Source organism: Nycticebus coucang, chromosome 17 (assembly GCF_027406575.1).
Source record: "Nycticebus coucang isolate mNycCou1 chromosome 17, mNycCou1.pri, whole genome shotgun sequence".
NCBI lineage: Eukaryota > Metazoa > Chordata > Mammalia > Primates > Lorisidae > Nycticebus > Nycticebus coucang.
In genome coordinates, this window is record NC_069796.1 from 39060736 (window position 1) to 39083715 (window position 22980).

General features: G+C 48.1%; 2 protein-coding genes and 1 non-coding gene across 16 annotated transcripts in view; 1 reads left to right on the plus strand and 2 right to left on the minus strand.

The window, feature by feature from the left end:
* The window catches only part of HBEGF (heparin binding EGF like growth factor), a 67947-nt gene that overhangs the window by 11920 nt on the left and 33047 nt on the right, over positions 1 to 22980 (minus strand). The window contains exons 1-4 of one of the 3 annotated variants that reach the window (XM_053566479.1): positions 15417 to 15535; positions 10704 to 10797; positions 1386 to 2065; positions 1021 to 1188 (exon numbers count right to left, since the gene is read on the minus strand). In XM_053566479.1, coding sequence (XP_053422454.1) covers positions 1021 to 1188; positions 1386 to 1947 — 730 coding nt within the window. In that variant the 5' untranslated portion in view covers positions 1948 to 2065; positions 10704 to 10797; positions 15417 to 15535. Of the gene's footprint in view, positions 1 to 1020; positions 1189 to 1385; positions 2066 to 10703; positions 10798 to 15416; positions 15536 to 22980 lie in introns of those variants that run through there. The other 2 variants (XM_053566480.1, XM_053566481.1) reach the window with 2 other exon arrangements.
* Positions 16989 to 17095, minus strand: LOC128569362 (U6 spliceosomal RNA). Its single transcript, XR_008375325.1, has one exon. It is a non-coding gene; the product is annotated as a U6 spliceosomal RNA (small nuclear RNA).
* The window catches only part of SLC4A9 (solute carrier family 4 member 9), a 72053-nt gene continuing 66670 nt past the window's right edge, over positions 17598 to 22980 (plus strand). For 8 of the 12 annotated variants that reach the window (XR_008375197.1, XR_008375196.1, XM_053566471.1 and 5 more), the window contains exons 1-11: positions 17612 to 17854; positions 18208 to 18368; positions 18649 to 18903; positions 19221 to 19276; positions 19418 to 19575; positions 19797 to 19884; positions 20183 to 20337; positions 20980 to 21096; positions 21246 to 21420; positions 21581 to 21714; positions 21884 to 22146. Coding sequence is in view for 10 of the 12 variants with exons in the window: in XM_053566471.1 (XP_053422446.1) it covers positions 17637 to 17854; positions 18208 to 18368; positions 18649 to 18903; positions 19221 to 19276; positions 19418 to 19575; positions 19797 to 19884; positions 20183 to 20337; positions 20980 to 21096; positions 21246 to 21420; positions 21581 to 21714; positions 21884 to 22146 (1780 nt within the window). In the remaining 2 variants the exon portion in view is untranslated. Of the gene's footprint in view, positions 17855 to 18207; positions 18369 to 18648; positions 18904 to 19220; positions 19277 to 19417; positions 19576 to 19796; positions 19885 to 20182; positions 20338 to 20979; positions 21097 to 21245; positions 21421 to 21580; positions 21715 to 21883; positions 22147 to 22980 lie in introns of all 12 variants that reach the window. The other 4 variants (XM_053566473.1, XM_053566472.1, XM_053566476.1 and 1 more) reach the window with 4 other exon arrangements.

A 22980-nucleotide genomic window follows, 5' to 3' on the forward strand; every position in this document is an offset into this window, starting at 1 on the left:
CAAACATGGTCATTCCAGGACTATAGGGCTTTGTCCATGCTCCACCCTGGAGAATTGTTTCAGGTGGCTGGAAGCAGGGAAGCCAGCAGGCTCTGGACTCTGCCCTATGCCAGTACTCTGCCACAGCCACATACAGTGGCTGGAGAATCCCACACAGCCCTTCCCCCTTGGAGTCTCTCCAGGATCTCAAGGTGATAAGGAGGCCTCCAGGCTTGGGGTAGCATCATAGATACCCAGCATTTCAATCAGCCATCTAGTTTCCAGAACTTAACTATTTGCAGCCTCCCTCAATGGTGCCGTCCTCACCTAGGGAAGCCAAGAGTTCCCTATACTCCTTTGTTTCTGCAACCTGGAGACAGGTGGATGGAGGAGACTGACAACTGCACACTTTCTATGTACCTGAGCATCTCCTCATTGGTTACGTTTATTTTATACCTAATAGTCATTTGATGTGTAAATTATGGCTTGCACCCATTTTTACACGGGAACTCTAGGGAAAGCCTCTCAACCATTCCTTTTTTCTTTTTTTGTAGAGACAGAGTCTCACTTTATGGCCCTGGGTAGAGTGCGGTGGCGTCACACAGCTCACAGCAACATCCAACTCCTGGGCTTAAGCGATTCTCTTGCCTCAGCCTCCCGAGTAGCTGGGACTACAGGCGCCTGCCACAACGCCCAGCTATTTTTTGGTTGCAGTTCAGCCGGGACCGGGTTTGAACCTGCCACCCTCGGCATATGGGGCCGGCGCCCTACCGACTGAGCCACAGCTTACCTCAGATGAATATACCAACCCCAGACAACTTGCCTATTTCAATTTCTCCAAAGTATACAGAAGGGCAACAACCTGGCTGGTGAGACAAGGACAAGAAAGACCTATATTCCAGAATCCCTCAGTCCCCCTCCCTGGCTTTCCCTCAAGGTCCTCCATGAATTCCCAAACCACAGGGGTGCCCGAACAGCTGAATCTCGGATCTGCTCCTCAACTGCCCACCAGAGTCCGAGGGTGGGCGGCCCCATACCCACCTCTGAAAAGGTCCAGATTTGCCTCTTCCAAGACTTCCCGGTTCCGACCGCCTCCGGGGGGTAGCAGCTGGTCCGTAGATCCAGTGGGAGGGTCTGGGTTGCTGGTTCCAGATGCCAGTCCTCTCCGCATCCTCTCTAGGCTCTCGCCAGTCACCAGAGCCGAGAACACTGCGGGCGAGGCCGAGGCCGCATCAAACCCCCCGCCCGGACCCCTGGCCAACAAGCACGGATGCACACGCTCGCCTGCCAGGGCGCGCGGGCCCCACCAAGTGGCCCGCTCCAGGGGTGCTGCAGCGACCTTTCCCCGTGCCCCCAGCGCAGCGCCCCATCCCCCCGACCTCCGGGGGCGTCAACAGCCCTCTTACCTCCAGCCAGAAAGAGCTTCAGCACCACCGACGGCAGCAGCTTCATGATCCCGGACCGAGTGGAGGCGGTGGCCACTGGGCGCTGGCACGGGAGCTGGGTGGCGGAGCGCAGGAGATTCGGCCGGCACCGTGTTCTGCCTGCCTCTGGGTGCAAGCTTGGCTGGGACCTGCGCGCAGCTCGTGGCCACTGTGCGTCTGTCTGCTCACTTCGCCGGTCCGTGCGTCCACCCGAACCCCGGCGTGTCAGGCCCGCCAGCCGCGTGCGGCCACAGCTCCTACAGCAGACTGAGCGCTCCCCGGCGCGCGGCCGGGAATAAGGCTCCCGGAGGCGCCGAAGCTCCGCCCAGCCCGGCGCCGCCCCCCAACCCCCAGGCTGGGAAGCTCGCCCGGCTCGCGGCGCCAGCAGCTCAGCCCCGGACCCTGAGGGCGCGGCGGAGGAAGGGGGCGGGAGGAGCGGGGCGGCGCTCACATTTTTTGGGACAAGGCCAAAGTGGCCGCCGCCTGACTGTGGGTAGGGCTGCTGACCGGCAGGTGGCAGGGAGCGGTTCCTACCTATCCCCATATGCCTTTCGGGCTGTAGCTTTGTGACTGCCGGGGCCTGGTCCCTTGGACAGTTCCTGCTCCATACCAGGAGTCTCCACTGGTGTCATCTTCACCTTGTCAGAAGCTCACCTTTTTGCCTACCAACACAGCAAGTAGTAAATACTAATAATTCGTTTATCATTTAAAAATTAAACTCTTGAATGTCACCAGTTCTCACCAACCCGAGATAACCAGAGTTGAAGTTGCAGGCACTTGGTATCAATCCAGCAAAAGCAGAGGAAGTTAGTATTCTCCCAGACACTGGAGTGGCTTTTCCCCATCTTCCCCCCAGGGAACATTAAAAATTTTGAACTATGGATTCTAATGCCCAGGCTTCTGGGATCAGAGAGACACACACTGTGAAACATGTCTCACACTTTTCCTTGTCTTTGAATGCCACCTTCTCCCGCAACATACAAAATGAGCCTCCCTCCCACAGGACTGCTAGAACCCAGATTGCTGTGTTCAACAAGTGTCAGGTGTTTTCTCTTCCAACCCACGTATTTTTACAGGGGTCTTCTGCAGTCAATATCCTGACCCCCAAAAATGAGTCTCTCTGTAGGTATTTCAGCTCCCAGGGACGTGTTTCAGAGGGAGTTGTTTGACACAGGGTTGGGTTGGCATTCAGAGCCCTCAAATTGTGCCAGATAGTGCACTTGCTCGATTCTGCCCATGTGTAAGGATAAAAACAGGCCTGCTATTTATATACAGTCTATCCCATTGTCCATACCTACCCCCACCTTTGCAGGGGTCGATAAGGCTCTACTCTCAATTTGCCCTGGAACCTTCCCCAGGCTTAGGTTTCCATAGTGCACTGGACTCTCTACAGACATGATTTTTGATCCTGCCTTTGATACTTACTATGTCACCCTGGACAAGATGCTTAATCTCACTGAGCCTTAGTTTTCATATCTCTCAAATGGGAATAACAGCAATAATGATAATGCCTACTTTGTAAAGAGCTTTTTTTCTTTTCTTTCTTTTTCTTTTTTTGGAGACAGAGTCTTACTTTGTTACCCTTAGTAGAGTGCTGTAGCATCACAGCTCACAGCAACCTCCAGCTCTTGGGCTTAGGTGATTCTCTTGCCTCAGCCTCCCCAGTCGCTGGGACTACAGGCGCCTGCTACAACACCTGGCTATTTTTGTGTGCAGTTTGGCTGGGTCTGGGTTTGAACCCACCACCCTCGGTATATGGGGCCAGCACCCTACTCACTGAGCCATAGGTGCCACCCTGAAGAGAGCTTTTTGAGGAAGGAATGGGGGAACACATATAGTATGGTGCCAGGCATATTATAAGCTTTTGGTAAATGTGACCTATTATTATTGATGTTGTTATTGTTATTGCCACTAAGCATTCTTTCTACTTTGACCATCCTATTTCTTTAGAGATCTCTATTCTCTCCCTTCCCTAGATCCCTTGCCTTTCTCTAGGCAAAATCTGAGGCTTCAAGTTGTACGTGGACTGGTTCCAGATGGAAGCTCACCTGTCACCTATTTGGCCAAGAGCCACTGTGAGATTATACCTTTGGGTGATCACTATCAGGCCTAGGAGCTCCCTGGATGGTCACCACCCAGGCCACACCTTTGTCTTCCTTCAGCAGCTGCCTAACTACCTGTTTCCCCAAAACAAAGCCACCTTGGGGTCAGGCTCTCCTCAGGGGAGGGTGGAGGGAAACACTTCCTGACACATGGCCAAATCACTCCCTTTCCCCCACCTGCTTCCAGATTCACACCCTGCTCTCCTGTCCCAGCCTGCCTCTCCCTTTGTATGCTCTATCCTTCCGCCTTCTCACCCCCACATCAGCCTCAGCCCTGTTAATGGGGCAACTCCAAGTTTTCATCACACCTGGGAGCCTCACCCAAGCTAGATTTATATGTCAGCCAGGTTTTACAGGAAGGACCTAGAATAGAAGATAAAGGCCTGAATTGGATTTGGGACAGTCACTTCCCTTCTGAAAACCTTGGGTATCTTCTGACCAAAAAAAGAAATCACAATTCATTCTCTGGCAACCTTATTAACTCATTTATGCCATAAACATTTGCTGAACATTTTTCAGGCACTGGGGACATAGCAATAAAGAAGACAGCCCAAGATCTGCTTTCAGGAAGCTTATTTCCATAATAGACAGGCAGCACATTCAGTAAATAAATAAGGAAAAATAGATCCTACAGTGGTAAGTGCTATGAGGAAAGTTAAAATATGGGTGGCGCCTGTGGCTCAGTGGGTAGGGCGCCGGTCCCATATACTGAGGGTGGCGGGTTCAAACCCAGCCTGGCCAAACTGCAACAAAAAAATAGCTGGGCGTTGTGGCGGGTGCCTGTAGTCCCAGCTACTCAGGAGGCTGAGGCAAGAGAATCACCTAAGCCCACCAGTTGGAGGTTGCTGTGAGCTGTGATGCCACAGCACTCCACCAGGGTGACAAAATGAGACTCTGTCTCTAAAAAAAAAAAAGAAAGTTAAAATACAATGATGTGCAATAGAATACTATGATAGCATGTCAGTGCCCAGCATGACACTTTAGATTTGATGATGATTAGCAAAGCCTCCTCAGAGTAGGTACACAGGTAAGCTGAGGCCTGAATGAGAAGAAGGATATAGACTTGTGATCACCTATTGCAAAAGCATTTCTAACTGTGAATAATACAAAGACAATGAGGTAGAAACAAGCTTGGTGCATCCAAGGAACAGTGAGAAGGCCAGAAAAGGAGGGTTGCAAGAAGACACTGGAACAAAGGCCAGGGATGGATGACGGATGTTGTAAGTCAAGGTAGATGGCGGCGCCTGTGGCTCAGTGAGTACGGCACCGGCCCCATATACCAAGGGTGGCAGATTCAAACCCAGCCCTGGCCAAACTGCAACAAAAAATCACCAGGCGTTGTGGTGGGTGCCTATAGTCCCAGCTACTAGAGAGGCTGAGGCAAGAGAATCGCCTAAGCCTACCCATTGAGCCACAGGCACCACCCTAAATGCTGGATTTTATCCCCATTATTGCAAGAGTCAAATGAGAGCTGGGCGCCCATAGCTCAGTGGTTAGGGCACAGGCCACATGCACTGGGGCTGGTGGGTTTGAACCCGGCCCAGGCCTGCTAAACAAACAAACAAAAATAGCGAGGCATGTGGTACGCACCTGTAGTCCCAGCTACTAGGGAGGCTGAGGCAAGAGAATTGCTTGAGCCCAAGAGTTTGAGGTTGCTGTGAGCTGTGACACCACAGAACTCTACTGAGGGCGACAAAGTAAGACTCTGTCTCAATTTTTAAAAAAGTCAAAGAGATGTCAATGGGAAAGCACTGTCACACAGGATTTCTCTATATCCCTTCACTTCCTGCTCAGGTGTCCCCTACCTGCTCTCTGGCTATCAAGTGTCAGGAACACATCCTAAGGAAGCAGATTTCAAATGGGTATCTCTGGTTTTATTAAATGTCTACTGATCATGAGCAAATAGGCTTGGAGCTCACTGACTCCGGGCCACCAGTGAGTGGAAGCAAATCCAGAGCACAAACCCTGGCATTCTGCTTCCCAGCCTATGCTCCCTGCAACTCTGAGTACTACTGATTCACTGCAAGACCAGAGTCCTTTATTTGGGGAGAGCACTTATAAGCCAAAGGGGAGAACTTGGGAGAAAGAAGTGCTGGTGGTGACAAGAAAGGTGAGAAAGGAACTTGGAGAGGAACTCTGGTTGAGAGTTCCTTTCCCAGTTTGGCTGAGATGTCTATGCTAGTAAATTGGCTCCCCCAAGCCTGGCTGTGCACTAGAATTACCCAAGAATTTATTAAAGATACAAAAAGGCCCAAGCTCTATCCCAGTTCTCCTAAATAAAAATCTCCTGGGGTGGAGCCCAAGCACATGCACTTTTGGCAAGTAATTCTGACATCAGCCAGGTTCAGAAGTAATGGGCTTACATAACTAATTTGGATAATATGTCAAACATCTGAACAAAATCTGAATATCTGAGGCAGAGGCAAAAGAGTTTAAGTAATGACAGTTTCCATACACTCAATACTTCACATGCATTATCTTGCTTAAACCCCACAGCAGCCCTAAAACTAGACACTGTTATTATTATCATCTCCATTTTAAGAGATTGAAACTAAAAATAGTAACAGCCCACAGTCACCTGCTAGCAAGGATCTCAGCCTCAATTTGAATCCCTTTCTTACCTGGGCTTGTGCTCTTAAGTTCAACACAAACCTGAGCAAATGGATGAGATGACAGCTGCCCCCTCTTTACTTCCATGAACAGTAATTTTATCAGTTTTACTGAAGTTTAGTCCTTCATCTGGCCTGTGGGGTAATGATAAGAATCTCTGCAGAGAGAGGGAAGGAGGGAGGGGGGTGGGGCCTTGGTGTGCGCCACACCTTTTGGGGGCAAGACACGATTCCCAGAGGGACTTTGCCTAACAAATGCAATCAGTGTAACCTGGTTTATTGTACCCTCAATGAATCCCCAATGATAAAAAAAAAAAAAAAAGAAAAAGAATCTCTGCCTCACTAGACTGGAAGGAAGATTAGATAAGGGAAGCAGGCAGCTAGTGAAATGGGTATACTCTTGGGAGTCAGACAGTGTGGGTTCAAATTTTGTTTCTGCTATTCTTTTCACTTTCTAACTTTGAATATGTTTTTCCAATTTCTCTTACTTACAGTTTGCTCATGTGAAAAATGGAGATAATAATAGTAGTTATTATAGAGCTCTTGTAATGATAAAATCAGATCATGCGTGTAAAGCAGAATATAATGCCTACCACATAGTAGGTGCTTAATCTATGACAACTGTTATTATGAACGAAGGCTTCCTTCTTTCTCTTTCTTTCCTTTTTCAATCAGGATGGAATAAAATACTGCTTTACCATGAGCCAGCCATCCTCAGAGATAGAGTAGTCTCTAATGAAAGATAAACCATGCTTGTGGATGAAATGATGGATCTGCAAGGCCACCCAGAGTTTTGGAAACTTCAACCCAAGAAAGCAACCCTCACTCAGAGAGAAGATGCCCCCTTCACATGCTTGAGAGAGAAGCATGTGCCCTTTGGGAGAGAGGATTCAACTGCCTTCTCCTTCCACTCTGACCAGAATAATTGAGTCCTAAGTATTCCCAAAGCTCTGCTGAATTCAGGACAGAGGAAAGCAAGGGACCTCCACTGAGTGTATTACTAAGCATCGGGGGTCATGAGTCCAGGGTTACCCAAACTTGGAAAGTCAAGGTGAGAAGTCATTGCTCCTTGCCTCAGGCCGGTTTTTCTCACTCCATTTGAGCCAGTTGATCAGGCAGTTCCAGGGGTGCAGCTAGATTAGAACTCAGGCCTGACACTTGCACCTCCTCATGCTGGCTGAGTGTCCCTGGCGGTGGTGTGCTCCATGCACACCAGGATGGACAGGCTCTTATGTTTGATTGTTTTGGGCCAGGATCCATTTGAATAGAATGAAGAATAGGACTAGATGAAGTATGGAGAGGATTTGAGGGAAGAGGACCAGGAATCCTCGTCATCCCCCAGAAGATGATGAGGAAAAGACATTTATTATGGATTCCAAGTCATCCTTTTCCACTTCTGTGCCCATTTCTGCAACTTCAAGTGATTAACATCTCCAGACCTGGAGCTCTATTCCTTCAGCTATCCTCTAACAGATGACTCTCTGCCAGCAGAGAGGAAAAGACACAATCCATCTCCCTCTGCAAACCTCAGATTCCTCATGTGGAAAATGAGGGCTTGAAACACTTATCCCATATTTGGGCACTGGCCAGTGATGCTCATCATGAATTGTTCGCTGTCATGCTGCTATCAGAAGACTTACTGAGACAATTCTATGACAATTGGCAGTGCCTGATCTGCAGGGCATGATAACCTTTCTCTCTGTACCTTGGCTTCTTCGTCTACAAGTGGTGAGAAAAACAGTCTATTCAGGGGGTTCTTGTCACAATTGAAGGAGATAGCATCTCTGAAGTACTTGACAAAATGAAAAGCTCTATATAAATAAGTCAGTACCCTTGTTAACTTTTCCAGTGTTTAACCTTAGAATGGGGTCACATCGTATTTTCTATAACAAGAACGTGTAAGTTTGCTTCCTTTTAGAAATGCAGCCACTGAGCTGCAATTTTACAATTTAACATTATGCGTTTGCTCCCTTTCACAACTGAAGTTTGGTCTAAGAACACAATGGTTCGCAAAGTAAGATATACTGCCCCCTAGAGGACATTCTAGGAATCTGTCGAAGAGTTTGTGGTTGTCACTGATTGGAGGGGTCTTCATGCATTTGGGGGAAAAAATGGGACAAGCTCACACCATTGAGAATCGCTCCGTGGCTGGTCCCACTGCAGTGGTGTTTACAACTGATCACAACCAGTTACAGATTTCTCTCCATTCCTACTGCTTCATTTGACTAGCCTTAAAAATAATTACCTCACATTTCAATTTTGTTTTTGTTTTGGGTTTTTTTTTCTTCGTCACTGTAGCTCACTGCAACCTCAACTTCCTGAGCTCAAGTGAGCCTTGTGTCTCAGCTTCCCAAGTAGCTGGGACTACAGACCTGCACCACCACAGCAGCTAATTTTTCTATTTTTCGTAGAAATGGGGTCTTGCTCTTGCTCATGCTGGTCTCATCTTGCTCATGCTGGTCTCAAAGTCCTGACCTCAAGCAATTTTCCTGCCTGGGCATCCTAAAGCACCAGGATTATAGGTGTGAGTCACTGTTCTTTTTTTTGTGTGTGTGTGCAGTTTTTGGCCAGAGCTGGGTTTGAACCAGCCAACTCTGGCATATGGGGCCAGCGCCCTATTCCTTTGAGCCACAGGTGCTGCCCCATGAGTCACTGTTCTTGAGAGTCCTACACTCACATTGGCCAAAGACTTGATTATAATCTCACTGTTTTTGAGAGTCTACACTCACATCGGCCAAAGACTTGATTATAATTACTTGCATCTAGAATCATCGCTTACTTACACAAAAATATAAAAAGATTTTTGCACTGACTTTTCTAAGAATGAAATTATCCAGAATTGTTCACTTTGGTGATATCCGATTTACCAATACAACACACCTATATCAGTCAGTATTTATAGCTGTCACACTGAAGGTAAGTCTGGGTAGATATAAGCCAAGGGCTACTTCATTGATATTTCTAGAGCAGTTGTCAAAATAATATTATCCTAAAAATCATGTTCTCTTTTATATTAGTTATTTTTTTTTTTGAGACAGAGCCTCACTTCGTTGCCCTCAGTAGAGTGCTGTGGCATCATAGCTCACAGAGACCTCCAGCTTTTGGGCTTAGGCGATTCTCCTGCCTTAGCCTTCCAAGTAGCTGGGACTACATTCATCCACCACAACGCTATTTTTTGTTGCAGTTTGGCCAGGGCTAGGTTCAAACCTGCCACCCTTGGTAAATGGGGCCAGTGCCCTACTCACTGAGCCACAGATGCTGCCCTAGAGTATTGATTTTTTTAAAGTAAAGGTAAAAATAGGATATTATCTAGTAAAGGGGTATTAACAACATATCTGTCATAAAAAAAGGAAATATTAGGCTCAGCGCCTGTGGCTCAAGCGGCTAAGGTGCCAGCCTCATACACCTGAGCTGGCGGTTTCAGATCCAGCCGGGGCCCGCCAAACAACAATGACAGCTGCAACCAAAAACTAGCCGGGTGTTGTGGTGGGTGCCTGTAGTCCCAGCTACATGAAAGACGGAGGCAGGAGAATCGCTTGAGGCCATGAGTTGGAGGTTGCTGTGAGCTATGATGATACAGCACTCTACCCAGAGCAACAGCTGGAGGCCCTGTCTCAAAAGAAAAAATGGTGTTCTAGCTACTGTTCCATATAAAGTCCCATGTAATAATAAATTCTTCTTGTAGTGACAGTCTTGGCTGTCTTCACTATCTGGTATAGGTACTTCTTTTTGATAGATAATGACCATTATAGAACTCATATGTTCCCTTTTTGCCTCAACTTCCAGCAATCTCACAGTTAAATTTGGGGGCTCAGTTATAACGGTTATCCCTAGACCAATCATTTTTAGGACAATTTCTTTCTTCTCCAGTTGATTTCAATACAAGTCTCTTTAATCATTCTTTAAGTATTTACTTGTGTTTATATCTTTCAATGCAAGCCACTTTCACATCTTTGTTGGAAGTAGGGGAGCTTAAATAATGAATGTGAAACTCAAATATCATGTACCTGCAGTTTCCTTTGCAACACTTCTTGAGCCTGATGGTCAGAGGTTAGAGGGTGAGCCTGAGTCCAGGAGTTTATGGCTGAGTCCCTGGACAGCCTGAGTCCCAGCAGTTTATGGCTCCTGCAGACTTGATCTCTCTGATACATCATCCTCTTTCCTTCAAAGGTCTTCATCTTTGTGAAGCAGTGTGGGCATTGTGAGGAGTAGAAGCAGGTTCCAGCTCTCAGAACCCACTCTATGTCTAGGCTGTACTTAGGTGGCCAAGGTCAAGATGGGGTCAGGGAAGGACACCCCAGCTTCAGGATCAGAGAAATCCCAGTTCCAAGTGGGGAGACTCTATGTATACATTCCCCTAGCATGTTGTTTGCATCCCTCACAGCAGAAGCTTTGAAGCTCAGACTGAGATATCAGACTGGCCCCTTTTTGAATCCTGGTTACACTAGTCGCTAGCTCTGCTTTGGGCAAGATATTTCTCTGAGACTTGGTTTTCTCATTCAGAAGTGGGATGATACCTACCTCAAAGAGCTATTGGAAAGATTCACTGAGATAATGCAGGCAGTGCTAAGGCAGTGCTTGGAACATACCCATACGTGCAGTACCCAGAAGTCGCTGGTCATCCCAGTCTATCCTGGACTGGTGTTACTCCTGAGCCTGTCTGCCTTCCCCAGCAGTGAATTACTGCAGACAAGAATGTGCATTAAACCTCTGCTCCTCACTCAGAAGCTCAATTGCCATGGCAAATTGCTTAATGTTTCTGAGCCTAGGTGTTTTTACTAATAAAAGTGGGGATAATGGAGTCTATTTCAAAATTTTGATGTAAAACTATTAAAAGAAGTTATTTTGGAAAGGGAAGGGAGGGGAGGGGGAGGATGGGTGGAGGGAGGGTAATTGGTGGGACCACACCTATGGTGCATCTTGTAAGGGTACATGTGAAACTTACTAAATGTAGAATATAAATGTCTTAACACAATAACTAAGAAAATGCCAGAAAGGTTACGTTAACCAGTTTGATGAAAATATTTCAAATTGTATATAAAACCAGTGCATGGTGCCCTGTGATTGCATTAATGTACACAGCTACAATTTTATAAAAAAAAATTAAAAAGAAGAAGTTATTTTGGGGCAAGGGCATTGTAAAAATTTATTTTATTTATTTATGTTATTTTTACTCTTATGATCATTTTCTGTCTTTTTTTTTTTTTTTTTTTTAGAGACAGAGTCTCACTTTATCGCCCTAGATAGAGTGCTGGGGCATCACACAGCTAACAACCTCCAACTTCTGGGCTCAGGAGATTCTCTTGCCTCAGCCTCCCAAGTAGCTGGGTTAAGTCACTTTTCAAATATGCTTTTTCTCTCTTGGTGCCCGTAGCACAGTGGTTATGGAGCCAGCAGCATACACCAGCATATACCGAGGGTGGCAGTTTTGAACTGGGCCCAGGACAGTTAAACAACAATAGCAACTGCAACCAAAAAATAGCTGGGCGTTGTGGCGGGCACCTGTAGTCCCAGCTGCTTGGGAGGCTGGACAAGAGAATTGCTTAAGCCCAAGAATTTGAGGTTGCTGTGAGCTGTGACGCCATGGCATTCTACCAAGGGTGACAGCTTTGAGACTCTGTCTCAAAAACATATATATACAAAATATGCTTTTCTGGGCAGCCCCTGTGGCTCAGTGAGTACGGCACCGGCCCCATATACCAAGGGTGGCGGGTTCCAGCCCGGCCCCGGCCAAAAACTGCAAAAAAAAAAGCCTTACATTTATTGAGTGCTAACTACATTTTAGGCATTGCTATAAGCACTTCACATACATTATTCCAATTTTCACAACAGTCCCCTGGGGAAGGCAGTATTATCATCTCCATTTTATAAATGAGAAAACTAAGGCTTAAGGAGATTCAACAATTTGCCCAGCTTGTTGTAAGTGAATCTATATGTGTGATGAATCTATATGTGTGATGAAATGTCATAAAAGTACACACATACACATAAAAATGAGTTCATGGGCTGGGTGTAGTGGCTCACACCTGTAATCCTTGCACTCTGGGAGGTCCTGGCAGGAGGATTGTTTGAGATCAGAGGTTCAAGACCAGAGGTTTTTGCCCAAGCAAGAAAGATACCCCATCTCTACTAAAAATAGAAAAATTAGCTATGTGTTGTGGTAGTTAGTATAGTTCCAGTTACTCAGGAAGCTGAGGCAGGATGATCGTTTGAGCCCAAGAGTTTGAGGTTGCTGTGAGCTAAGCTGACCCCACAGCCCTCTAGCCTAGGCAACAGAATGAGACTGTTTAAAAAAAAAAAAGAGGCAGTGCCTGTGGCTCAAAGAAGTAGGGCCCCAGGCCCCATATGTTGGAGGTGGAGGGTTTAAGCCCAGCCCTGGCCAAAAACTTCAAAAAAAAGAAAAGTGCATGTAGAAGCTGGTAAAATCTCGATAAGGCCTATAGTCTACAACATTATTGTAACTATGTCATTTTTCTGGTTTTGATATTGTACTGTTGATATGAAACATGTTACCATTGGGGCAAGATGGATGAAGGGTACCAGCTGGAGATTTCTCTACATATTTTTGCAATTTCTTCTGAATTTGTAATTACCCTCACATACATAATTTTTTTTTTAAATTGAGACAAGAGTCTCACTTTGTTGCCCTCCATAGAGTGCTATGGTGTCATAGCTCACAGTAACCTCAAACTCTTGGGCTAGGCTCACCGCCTGTGGCTCAAGTGGTTAAGGCGCCAGCCACATACACTTGGGCTGGCAGGTTCAAATCCAGTCCAGGCCTGCCAAACAACAATGACGGCTGCAACCAAAAAATAGCTGGGTTGTGGTGGGTGCGTGTAGTCCCAGGTACTTGTGAGGCTGAGGCAGGAGACTCACTTAAGCCCAGGAGTTGGAGGTTGCTGTAAGCTGTGATGCCAAGGCACCCTACCCAGGGCAACAGCTTGAGGCTCTGTCCCCCCCCTCCAAAAAAAAAAAAAAACAACTCTTGGGCTCAAGTGATTCTCTTGCCTCAGCCTCCTGAGTAGCTGGGACTACAGGCGCCTGCCACAATACTCGGCTATTTTTTTAGAGACGAGGTCTCACTCTGGCTCAGACTGGTCTCAAACCCATGAGCTCAGAGCTCAAATCCACCCACCTCAGCCTCCCTAGTGCTAGGATTACAGACGTGAGCCTCTGTGCCTAGCCTTCATATTTATTTTTATTTTTTATTTATTGTTATTATTTTTTGAGACATAGTCACTCACTTTGTCCCATGTCACTCACTCAAACCCATGAGCTCAGAGCTCAAATCCACCCACCTCAGCCTCCCTAGTGCTAGGATTACAGACGTGAGCCTCTGTGCCTAGCCTTCATATTTATTTTTATTTTTTATTTATTATTATTATTTTTTGAGACAGAGTCACTCACTTTGTTGCCCCTGTAGAGGGCCGTAGCATCACAGCTCATAGCAACCTCAAACTTTGGGGCTCAAGCGATTGTCGTGAGCTCAAGCAATTCTTTTGTTTCAGCCTCCCAAGTAGCTAGGACTACGGGCTCCCACCACAATGCCCAGCTATTTTTATTTTATTTTTTTTTTTTGGCCAGGGCTGGGTTTGAACCTGCCACCTCTGGCATATGGGACCGGCGCCCTACTCCTTGAGCCACAGGCGCCACCCCCAGCTATTTTTAGAGATGAGGTCTCTCTCTGGCTCAGGTTGGTCTCAATCTCCTGAGCTCAGACAATCCACCTGCCTTGGCCTCCCAGAGTGCTAGGATTATAGAAGTGAGCTACCTCATCTGGACTTTATATTTATTTTTAAATATATTAAATGAAAAGTTAAAAAAAACTTACATATAAAGATTATAAGAGATAATGTACCTAGCACAGTGATTGGACACTATCAGCATTTCAGTATAGGCAGTTCTCTCCTTCTCACCCTGGGAGTGACTTATTTCATACTTATATAATAATAATAGCCTCCCTTTTTTGTGTGTTTACAAAGTACCAGATCTATTTTACATGTATTATTTAATTTAATAATGTCTACAAAATAGGTGGTTTTATTATTATTATTTCCCTTTTGCTTATAAGAAAATTCAGGTTCCCTACTTGCTAGAAAGTGACCAGGCCAGGATTTACACATGCACAGCCTGTTTGTGAGGCTACATGCTCTCCCTCAGGGTCACTCAGTCTATTGCAAAAGGTGTGCTTTGAACCTTGGAAATCATCGGTGTCCATTTACATGTAAGAAAACTGAGACTTGGAGAAGGAAAGGGCCTTGCTCAAGGACATCCATTAAGTCTTTGACTGGGGCTTGGTGCCTGTGGCTCAAGTGGCTAAAGCGCCAGTCACATACAACTGACCTGGCGAGTTCAAATCCAGCCCGGGCCCACCAAACAAAAATGACACTGCAACCAAAAAATAGCTGGGCACTGTGGCGGGTGCCTGTAGTCCCAGCTACTTGGGAGGCGGAGGCAGGAGAATCGCTTGAGCTCAGGAGTTGGAGGTTGCTGTGAGCTGTGATGCCACAGCACTCTACCCAGGGCGACAGCTAGAGGCTCTGTCTTAAAAAAAAAAAAGTCTTTGACTGGGTCAGGATGAGAACCCAGTCTTTGAACTCCTAGGTCAGGGTTAGTCTAGCACCCACACCCAGGGCTGCTCACCCACACAGCGCATCTTCACTCCGCCCTGTCTGGAAGACCACTGCTACACAAAGGCAGACCTGGGGTTCCTACTCACATCCCTTATCAGCCTACCCAGCTCAGGACACCCAGGTTCAAGAATGGAAGTGAGGCATAGGGAAGTGGAGGCATGGTGGCCCCACTACTCTAGGCAGCCCTGGGAGCCAGGATGCCTGGGGTCACGGAGAGGATCAGGAGAGACCCTCTGAACTTTGGCAGGAGTTGGAATGTGAAGGAAAATGTGTGGATGTGTGGGGGTGCTTATTCATACCAAGCCCATGCTCCCATCCTCTCAGATTCCTTTGAGTCACTTGCCCCTAAGCTTGGGGCACATTCTTGAAGGGAGTGGTCACACGGGTTGCAGGACCCTTTCCAGCCCTAGGCCAGTTTCTATTCCTCCTGAGACTGAAACCATCACGTCCCCCCCAGACTCTCCACCCCTCCCCAACTACCAATATAGTGACATTCTCCTCTAATTCCTGCCCTGGGACCTCCTGCCACCATATCTGAGTTTGATGGGAGGGTTGGCCTGGGTTCCATTTCTCAGGGACTGGATTCCTGGTATTCAGTGAGTTCATTGACTTACATTCTGATGAGCCTGATGGACCCTCCCTTCCCTATCCTGTGGTGCTCCCTCCTACCCCTGTCCCCCTGTCTCCATCTCGCTGGGCCAATCCATGGTGGGCCAGGGCAAGGCAGGGGATCAAGGACCCCTCCCTACCATCACAGCCATCTCCGACGCCCAAGACAGTCTGCAGGAGAAACAAATACAGCCGCTTGGCTTAAGGGAGCAGCCCTAGCAGTCTGATCCGTGGGTAGCAGGCCCTCGTGTGGTCTCTAGGAGAAGTGTGGCTCCTTTTCCAGCTATGCCCTTTGTGTATGTTCATTGAATAAGAGTTTACTGAGAGCCACTATGTGCCAGGCGCCGCTCTAGGCTCAGTGGTGCAGTCAGATAAGATACCTACTCCATGGACTGTATCTCTCTCTCTCCCTTCCCTCTCTCTCAGAGGCAAGCAATACACGATCAATAAATAAATGAGTCCTAGTACTCTGGGAGGCTGAGGAGGAGGGTTTGTTTGAGCTCATGAGTTTGAGACCAGCCTGAGCAAGAGCGAGACCCCATCTCTAACTAAAAATAGAAAAACTGTGGCAAGAGGATCACTTGAGCCCAAGGCTCAAGTTTGGTGTGAGCTATGATGATGCCATGGCACTCTACGCAGGGTGACAGCTTGAGACTGTGTCACAAATAAATAAAGAAATAAATCAGTTAGGAATAGTGATGACTGCTAGGAAGAAACTATTATAAAACAGAGAAATATGATGGGGAGTGGCCTAAGAGGGAAACTTAGGGTGGAAAAAGAAGGTTTCCTTGAGTAGGTAACATCTGAAATGAGACCTACGTGACAGGGACCCAGTCATGTGAAGATCTGGGGGCGGGGTGGAGGGGGGAGCTCTCTTTACACAGGAAATAGCTCCTGCAAAGACCTCTAGGCAGGAATAGACTTTGCGTGATAGATGGAAAACCAGTGTGGCTAGAAAGGAGTGAGCAAGATGAGAATGAGATGTGGTCAGAGAGGTGGGCTGTGGCTTGACGATAATCTTGCAGGCCATGACAAGGAGTTTGATTTTTCTTCTAGGAGTAATGGCAATGTATTGGGTGAGTATTGAGCAGAAGAGTAATGTAGCTTGATGGTCTTTTAAAAGGATCTGTATGGCTGCTGTGTGGAGGATGGACTTTGGAGAAGGGAGGGAGAATGGAAATAGGGAGATTATTGCAAGAAATTAGGTTATTGAAATAATTCAGGTGAAAAATGATGGTGGTTTGGATCAGGGTAGTTGTGCTGGAAGTGGGGAGATGTAGTTGGATTCTGGGTATATTTTGAAGATAGAGTCAACAGGACATGTTAATGGACCACATTCTCCTTTGTTCATTTAGCTCCAGAACTCCACCACTCACGTGCCCTAGTTGCCTCCTCCATCCTCATTGAGGGGCCGAGTTAGAGGTGACAGACTCCAGGGACAAAGCTAAATTGGAGGGTTTCCAGGTATTGTTAGATAAAAGAATTTAAGACTCAGACTTTTTGTTCTCCATGAACTGCCTCCACTTTCCATCATTAACACATTTATTTTATTTTTTTAGTATTTTTTTCAAATTAATACGAGGGTACAATTTTTAGGTTACATTGTTCTCACTTCCAGGGTAAAGTTCCATTGAAAGTATGGAATGCTTCATGAATTTGCATGTCATCCTTGCGCAGGGGCCATGCGAATATTCTCTGTATCATTCTAATTTTAGCACATGTGCTGCTGAAGCGAGCACCATCATTAACCCATTTAATGGGTAGGGTTTCTACCTGCTGTCTCCCTTACCCTACCTGGTCTCCAGAGACCAGTTATTTATTAGGTTCCTGTTTGTCCAAATGAGTGTATCTGTGGCCCCCAGGGTGTGTTGGTGACACCCCAAATAGTCCTGGGTGTTTCATGTTTGTATTTGATACAGGCTAGGGGCAGTATAATATGGGTATGTAGTCCTCAGACATAGGCCAGCCATTTACTCCTGTGTATTTACACAAAACCCAGTGGGATCAGACCTGATTCCACACAAAATACATACATACACTTTGGCCCTGGGCTGGGCATTTTTGGACAACCTGAGAAAGGCCAAGCTAACCTTACACTTTCAGGCCAGCCATGGGTTGGGGAAGCAAGTAGGGTAGATAGGTGACCAGTTGGTTCTGGAATCAACAGGCCTTACCCTGTTTCCTGCAGTGGGGGTGCGTTATAAATACAGACAACCAAAGGGCCCTTGACCTCAGAACCCAGGACTACACTGGTTCTGATTCTATCAAAGCCTCACCAAGATGAAGCTGCCAGGCCAGGAGGAGTTTGAAGCTTCTAGTGCTCATGAAAATGTTCCTGCAGGGGAGGTGGACAGTGGCCTTGGCCCTGGCCTCAGCCCTGATGGCCCTTCAGTCACAGACAGCAGGGACCTAGGGGTACAGGAGGACCCGCTGCTCTTTATTCAGCTTAATGAAATGCTGGGTTGGCCCCAGGCACTGGAATGGAGAGAGACAAGCAGGTGAGTGGGACCCAGGCCCATTTTACGGTGTCCTTCCCCTTCCCCAGCTGGGCCTCCTCCATGAACCTAAGCTCCTCCTGTGGAGCTGCTTCCCACCAAAAATTAAGATTTCCTTCTTTGTATTCCCTTATTTGGGGGCCTCACCCTCCATGACACTCAGCATCCTTTACAGTCTAGTTTTGAGTTCCCCAAGACCCAAGATGATGGGGTGACTTCCAGGGGAGGGGCATATACTCTGTACCACTGGGCCCAGGATGCCCCTGTTGCCTTCTCTTCTCTGGCTTCCCTGTATCTCTACTCCTGGGTGTGGGAGAGATGTTTCCAATAACACTATCTACTGCCCTTCATCATAGGTGGGTACTATTTGAGGAGAAGTTGGAGGTGGGCGCAGGCCGGTGGAGTGCCCCCCACGTGCCTACTGTGACTCTGGCCAGCATCCAGAAGCTCCGCAGCCTGTTAGCTGAGGGCCTGGTGCTGCTGGACTGTCCAGCTCAGAGCCTCCTGGAGCTTGTGGGTAGGCTGGGATCCTTTGCAGGGGGGACCTGAGTAGCTATGCCATTTTCCTAGGACTTCCCCCAAAGTCTTATAATTTTTCAGAGCTCACCCCACTCCATCCTAGGGATTATCCATCCTTGTTACAGGATGGAGATGGAAACCAGAGTAGAGTAACAATTGGCCCTTGCATTCCCTGAAACTCCCAGAAGGGAAAGGGGCCTGGGCAGAGGAGGAAGGGAAAGAGTGGGGGCCAGGGAACTCTCAGGAAGGAGTTTGAGAGCTCTATATCTGTTCTCCAGAGCAGGTTACCAGGGTGGAGTCGCTGAGCCCAGAGCTGAGAGGGCAGCTGCAGGCCATACTGCTGCAGAGACCCCAGCACTATATCCAGACCAGAGACACCAGGCCCTGCTGGGGTGAGAGGCTCCCCTCTGGGCCCAAGACCAAGACCCTGGAGTGGGAGGGTCCCAGATCTCTCCTATACCTTCCTGGACCTGAAGTGGCCCAGCTTCAGCTCAGGCCTCAATCTAGGACTGATGGACAAGAGGAAGTTGGTGGTAATGCTCTGGGGAGAAGACTGGGGGAAGGGGCTAGAATCCGTAACAGACTTCTGTGAAGTGTTGTACTTGGTAGGTACTGTGCCAATAGTTTTACAGGCAGTATCTCATTTAACCGTCACAACCACGCTGTTGTGGTTGTGAAGTAAATAGTACCAGGATTATCCCCATTTTAGTAATGAGAAAACTGAGAGAAGCATGTGCTCTAGTTCTCACAGTGTATCAGTCCCTAACCAGTCCCAAAACTGGTTAGGGAACCCTGGTAGCTCCACCCTCAAAGTGTGTGGTCTTTGTCACTGCATAATCCTGTTTTGTAGGCTCTATCCATCGAAGAAAGGCTTCTTATAGTGAGGAAGCTCCCTTGAAGGAACAGGTTGGTGGCCTTTCCTTGGGCAGGGCTGGGAGAAGGGTTAGGAATTAACAAAAGCCCACCCTCCACTTTGGACCCCTTAGTTGAGTTCTGCCCTTCCCAAATAACCTGTCATACTCTGTATCTCCTCAAACCCCCACTCAGCATCAGAATCCCCTGAGACACAGGCTGCCTCCAGGGGCCGAGGCAGGGAATGTGCTGGCTGGAGAGCTGGGCTTCTTGACACAACCACTGGGGGCCTTTGTTCGACTACGGGATCCAGTGGTGCTGGGACCCCTTACTGAGGTGCCCCTCCCCAGCAGGTGAGGCTACTAAGTAGGATACCGGGGATCCTGCAACCAAGAAGAAGGGCCTCTGCTGGGGAGGGGACTGGGAGAAGGGTTAGTGGTCAAGAATGTACAGTAGATGTGTACAAGTGTGTGCATGGGTGCTAGTCAAGAGGTCAGAGCTGAGCATCAGAGCCCAGGGCTGCCCAATGGGAAAGCAGCCTCTGACCGTCTCTGGAGCCTGGTTCCTTCTGCAGGTTTTTCTGTCTTCTTCTGGGCCCACCTACATTGGCAAAGTGCTACCATGAGATGGGCCGGGCAGCAGCTGTCCTCCTCAGTGATCCGGTGAGCTGGACAGATGGGTGTGTGTGTGTGCGCAAACGCATAGACTGTGGGAATGAGTTTTTGTGTGCACAACACCTACAGGGTCACTCTGTATCCGTGAGCATGGGAACTGAAGCTTCCCAGTACAGCTGAATTACTGGCCCAGTGCTGGCACACAGTAGGCACTCAACAGATACTCTTTGAACGATGAATGAATGTGTGAATGACTTGTCTATGTAAGTTCTGTGTGTCTGGTTTTGAGAATGTAAAAATGCTTCTTGGAGTCCAGATCTGCATTTACCACTCATTCTATGCCCAGCAATTCCAGTGGTCACTTCGCCGGGCCAACAACCTTCATGACCTTCTGGCAGCCCTAGATACTTTCCTAGAGGAGGTAACAGTGCTCCCTCCAGGTCGGTGGGACCCGACAACACGGATTCCTCCACCCAAATGTTTGCCCTCTCAGCACAAAAGGTACCCGGGTGTCATCCCAGATCCTTCCCCACAGGCCCTGGGTCTCATTCCACTGTTGAGGAAAGGCAGGGTTCCAAGAAAGAGAAAGGGACCTATCTTTGGATTTGGAGGTGGGCAGATCTAACTCTGAGTTCTGCTCAACCACTCTCTTGCTGTAAGATCTGAACAAGGACCCTCTCCTGCCCAAGCTGTCTTTCACAGGTCACAATATGACTGTACTTTCTTTTTTTATTTTTTAATTTCTGATCAATATGAGGTTATATACAATTAGGTTACATTATTTGTGTTTGTAAGGTAAAGTACAAAATCTGAGTTGTAGTTGAGTCCTTCACCCAGGAACTGTGCCATATACCCTGTAGATGAAACTTACCGAGCCGCCAAGCCTCCTCCCTCTTTCTTGAATTTAATTGTGTTTTTCTCTCGTATGGAACTGCAGTTATTGATCTATGATTTTCAGATTAGTACTGAGTACATGGGATGAGGCCACGTCTGCATGGGATGAGGCCACGTCTGCACGGTCAGAACAGGGCCTCTAGCCGCAGAGACATGAGCAGCCGCCAGGGGGCAGGAGCCATGAGCTCTGGACCCAGCTGCGGACCGGTTGGAGATCCTAAACAAATCTGAGGTTCCCCTTCTCCTCAGGCTCCTCAATCAAACGTGTGAGAGCAAGGGCTTCGCCGCCCCGCACCTGACTCTGGCTGAGGACAGGCACCGCCACGGGCCTCACGCACTCAGCCCGGAGCTTCAGCGGACTGGCAGGTGAGGCGAGCTGGGTTGGAGCAAGGGTTGGGGTCACAGGGGCACAGAGGTGTACTCACCCAGCCACAGGGAAAGTAGCGGGGACTGGGGGGGGGGGACGGGGGCGTGGTATCTGGGAACCTGGATCACTGACGACCCACGGGCGGGAGGCTGTTTGGGGGCCTTGTACAGGACGTGCTCAGGAAGGCTTCGTGGTACCCCAGCGATTTCTTGGATGCCCTGCACCCCCAGTGCTTCTCGGCTGTGCTCTACATTTACCTGGCCACCATCACTAACGCCATCACTTTTGGTGGTTTGCTGGGAGATGCCACCAACGGTGCCCAGGTGAGGGTGTGTGTGTAAAGGGGGCAGTCACAGGGTTTGGTGTCCTGCCAGCTAGTCTCCTTCCCCAGGGACTAGGGGTGAGTAAAGGAGGCTCCCTGGAAGCTTGGGCTCCTGTACTGAGGACTACAGGGTCCTGGGCTGAGCCCCTTCCTGCCTTCAGGGAGTGCTGGAAAGTTTCCTGGGCACAGCAGTGGCTGGAGCTGCCTTCTGCTTGATGGCAGGCCAGCCACTCACCATCCTGAGCAGCACAGGCCCAGTGCTGGTCTTTGAACGCCTGCTCTTCACCTTCAGCAGGTAGGAGAACTCCTTTCACCTCACTGAACCCTCACTAGCTACATTGTCAGGCTGGTCCTGGCTGGTCCAATAGGAGATGGTGGGAACTGTTTGGCTCAAGGGGCACCTGACCTGGATTAGGTGGGGAACAGATAGCCTTGCCAAGCCCTGTCTTTCTCTTACCCCACAGAGATTACAGCCTGGACTATCTGCCTTTCCGCCTGTGGGTTGGCATCTGGGTGGCTACCTTTTGCCTGGTGCTAGTGGCCACAGAGGCCAGTGTGCTGGTGCGCTACTTCACCCGATTCACTGAGGAAGGTTTCTGTGCCCTCATCAGCCTCATCTTCATCTATGATGCTGTAGGCAAAATGCTGAATTTGGCCCAGGCCTATCCTATCCAGAGGCCTAGGTCCCCTGCCTATGGCTGCCTCTGCCAATACCCAGGCCCAGGAGGTAGGTGAGGGAAATGGGAACCTTGGATAGGTGAGGAAGGATGCAGGAGGGAGAGGGATTGTACCCTGAGTGTCTCTGTGATTAAATTAAGCACCATGCTGAGTATTTACTCACCAAATTAACCAGCAGTGCTTTTCCCATTCTGGTTCTAAATGAATTGAGAAATAAGAGAAAAAGGCCAGGTGCAGTGGCTCATGCCTGTTAATCCTAGCACTCTGGGAGGACGAGGCAAAAGGATCATTTGAGCTCAGGAGTTTGAGACCAGACTGAGCAAGAGTGAGACCCTGTCTCTACTAAAAATAGAAAAATTAGCCAGGAGTTGTGGCAGTGCCTGCAGTCTCAGCTACTTGGGAGGCCAAGGCAAGAGATCACTTGTGCCCAAAAGTTCAAGGTTGCTGTGAGATATGACACCATGGCACTCTACCCAGGGCAAATGAGTGAGACTCTGACTCAAAAAAAAAAAGAAAAAAGAGAGAGAGAGAGAGAGAAATAAAAAAACAAAAAGAAAGGCCCAATATTGTCTTAACACATTATTGACTGGTGATTTTACACAGAAAACATCCATATTACCAGGTAACTCATGACTGGTCAGTAATATGTTAATTTCTAATAATATTGATGAAAGAACATGGATGATAGGTCCAGCTTAACCAGAGAGTTCTTAGTTGTGACTCATCTGTCTGTTGACTCCATCACTACCCTACCAAGTATTTGCTCCTCAGAACATTGTCTTAAACCCTCATCCCCTCAAATTCTCTACCCATCTGTATCTGTGGTGCCAAGCATAGGACCTGGCTATAGTAGGTGCTCAGCAAACATTGCCTGAATGGATGA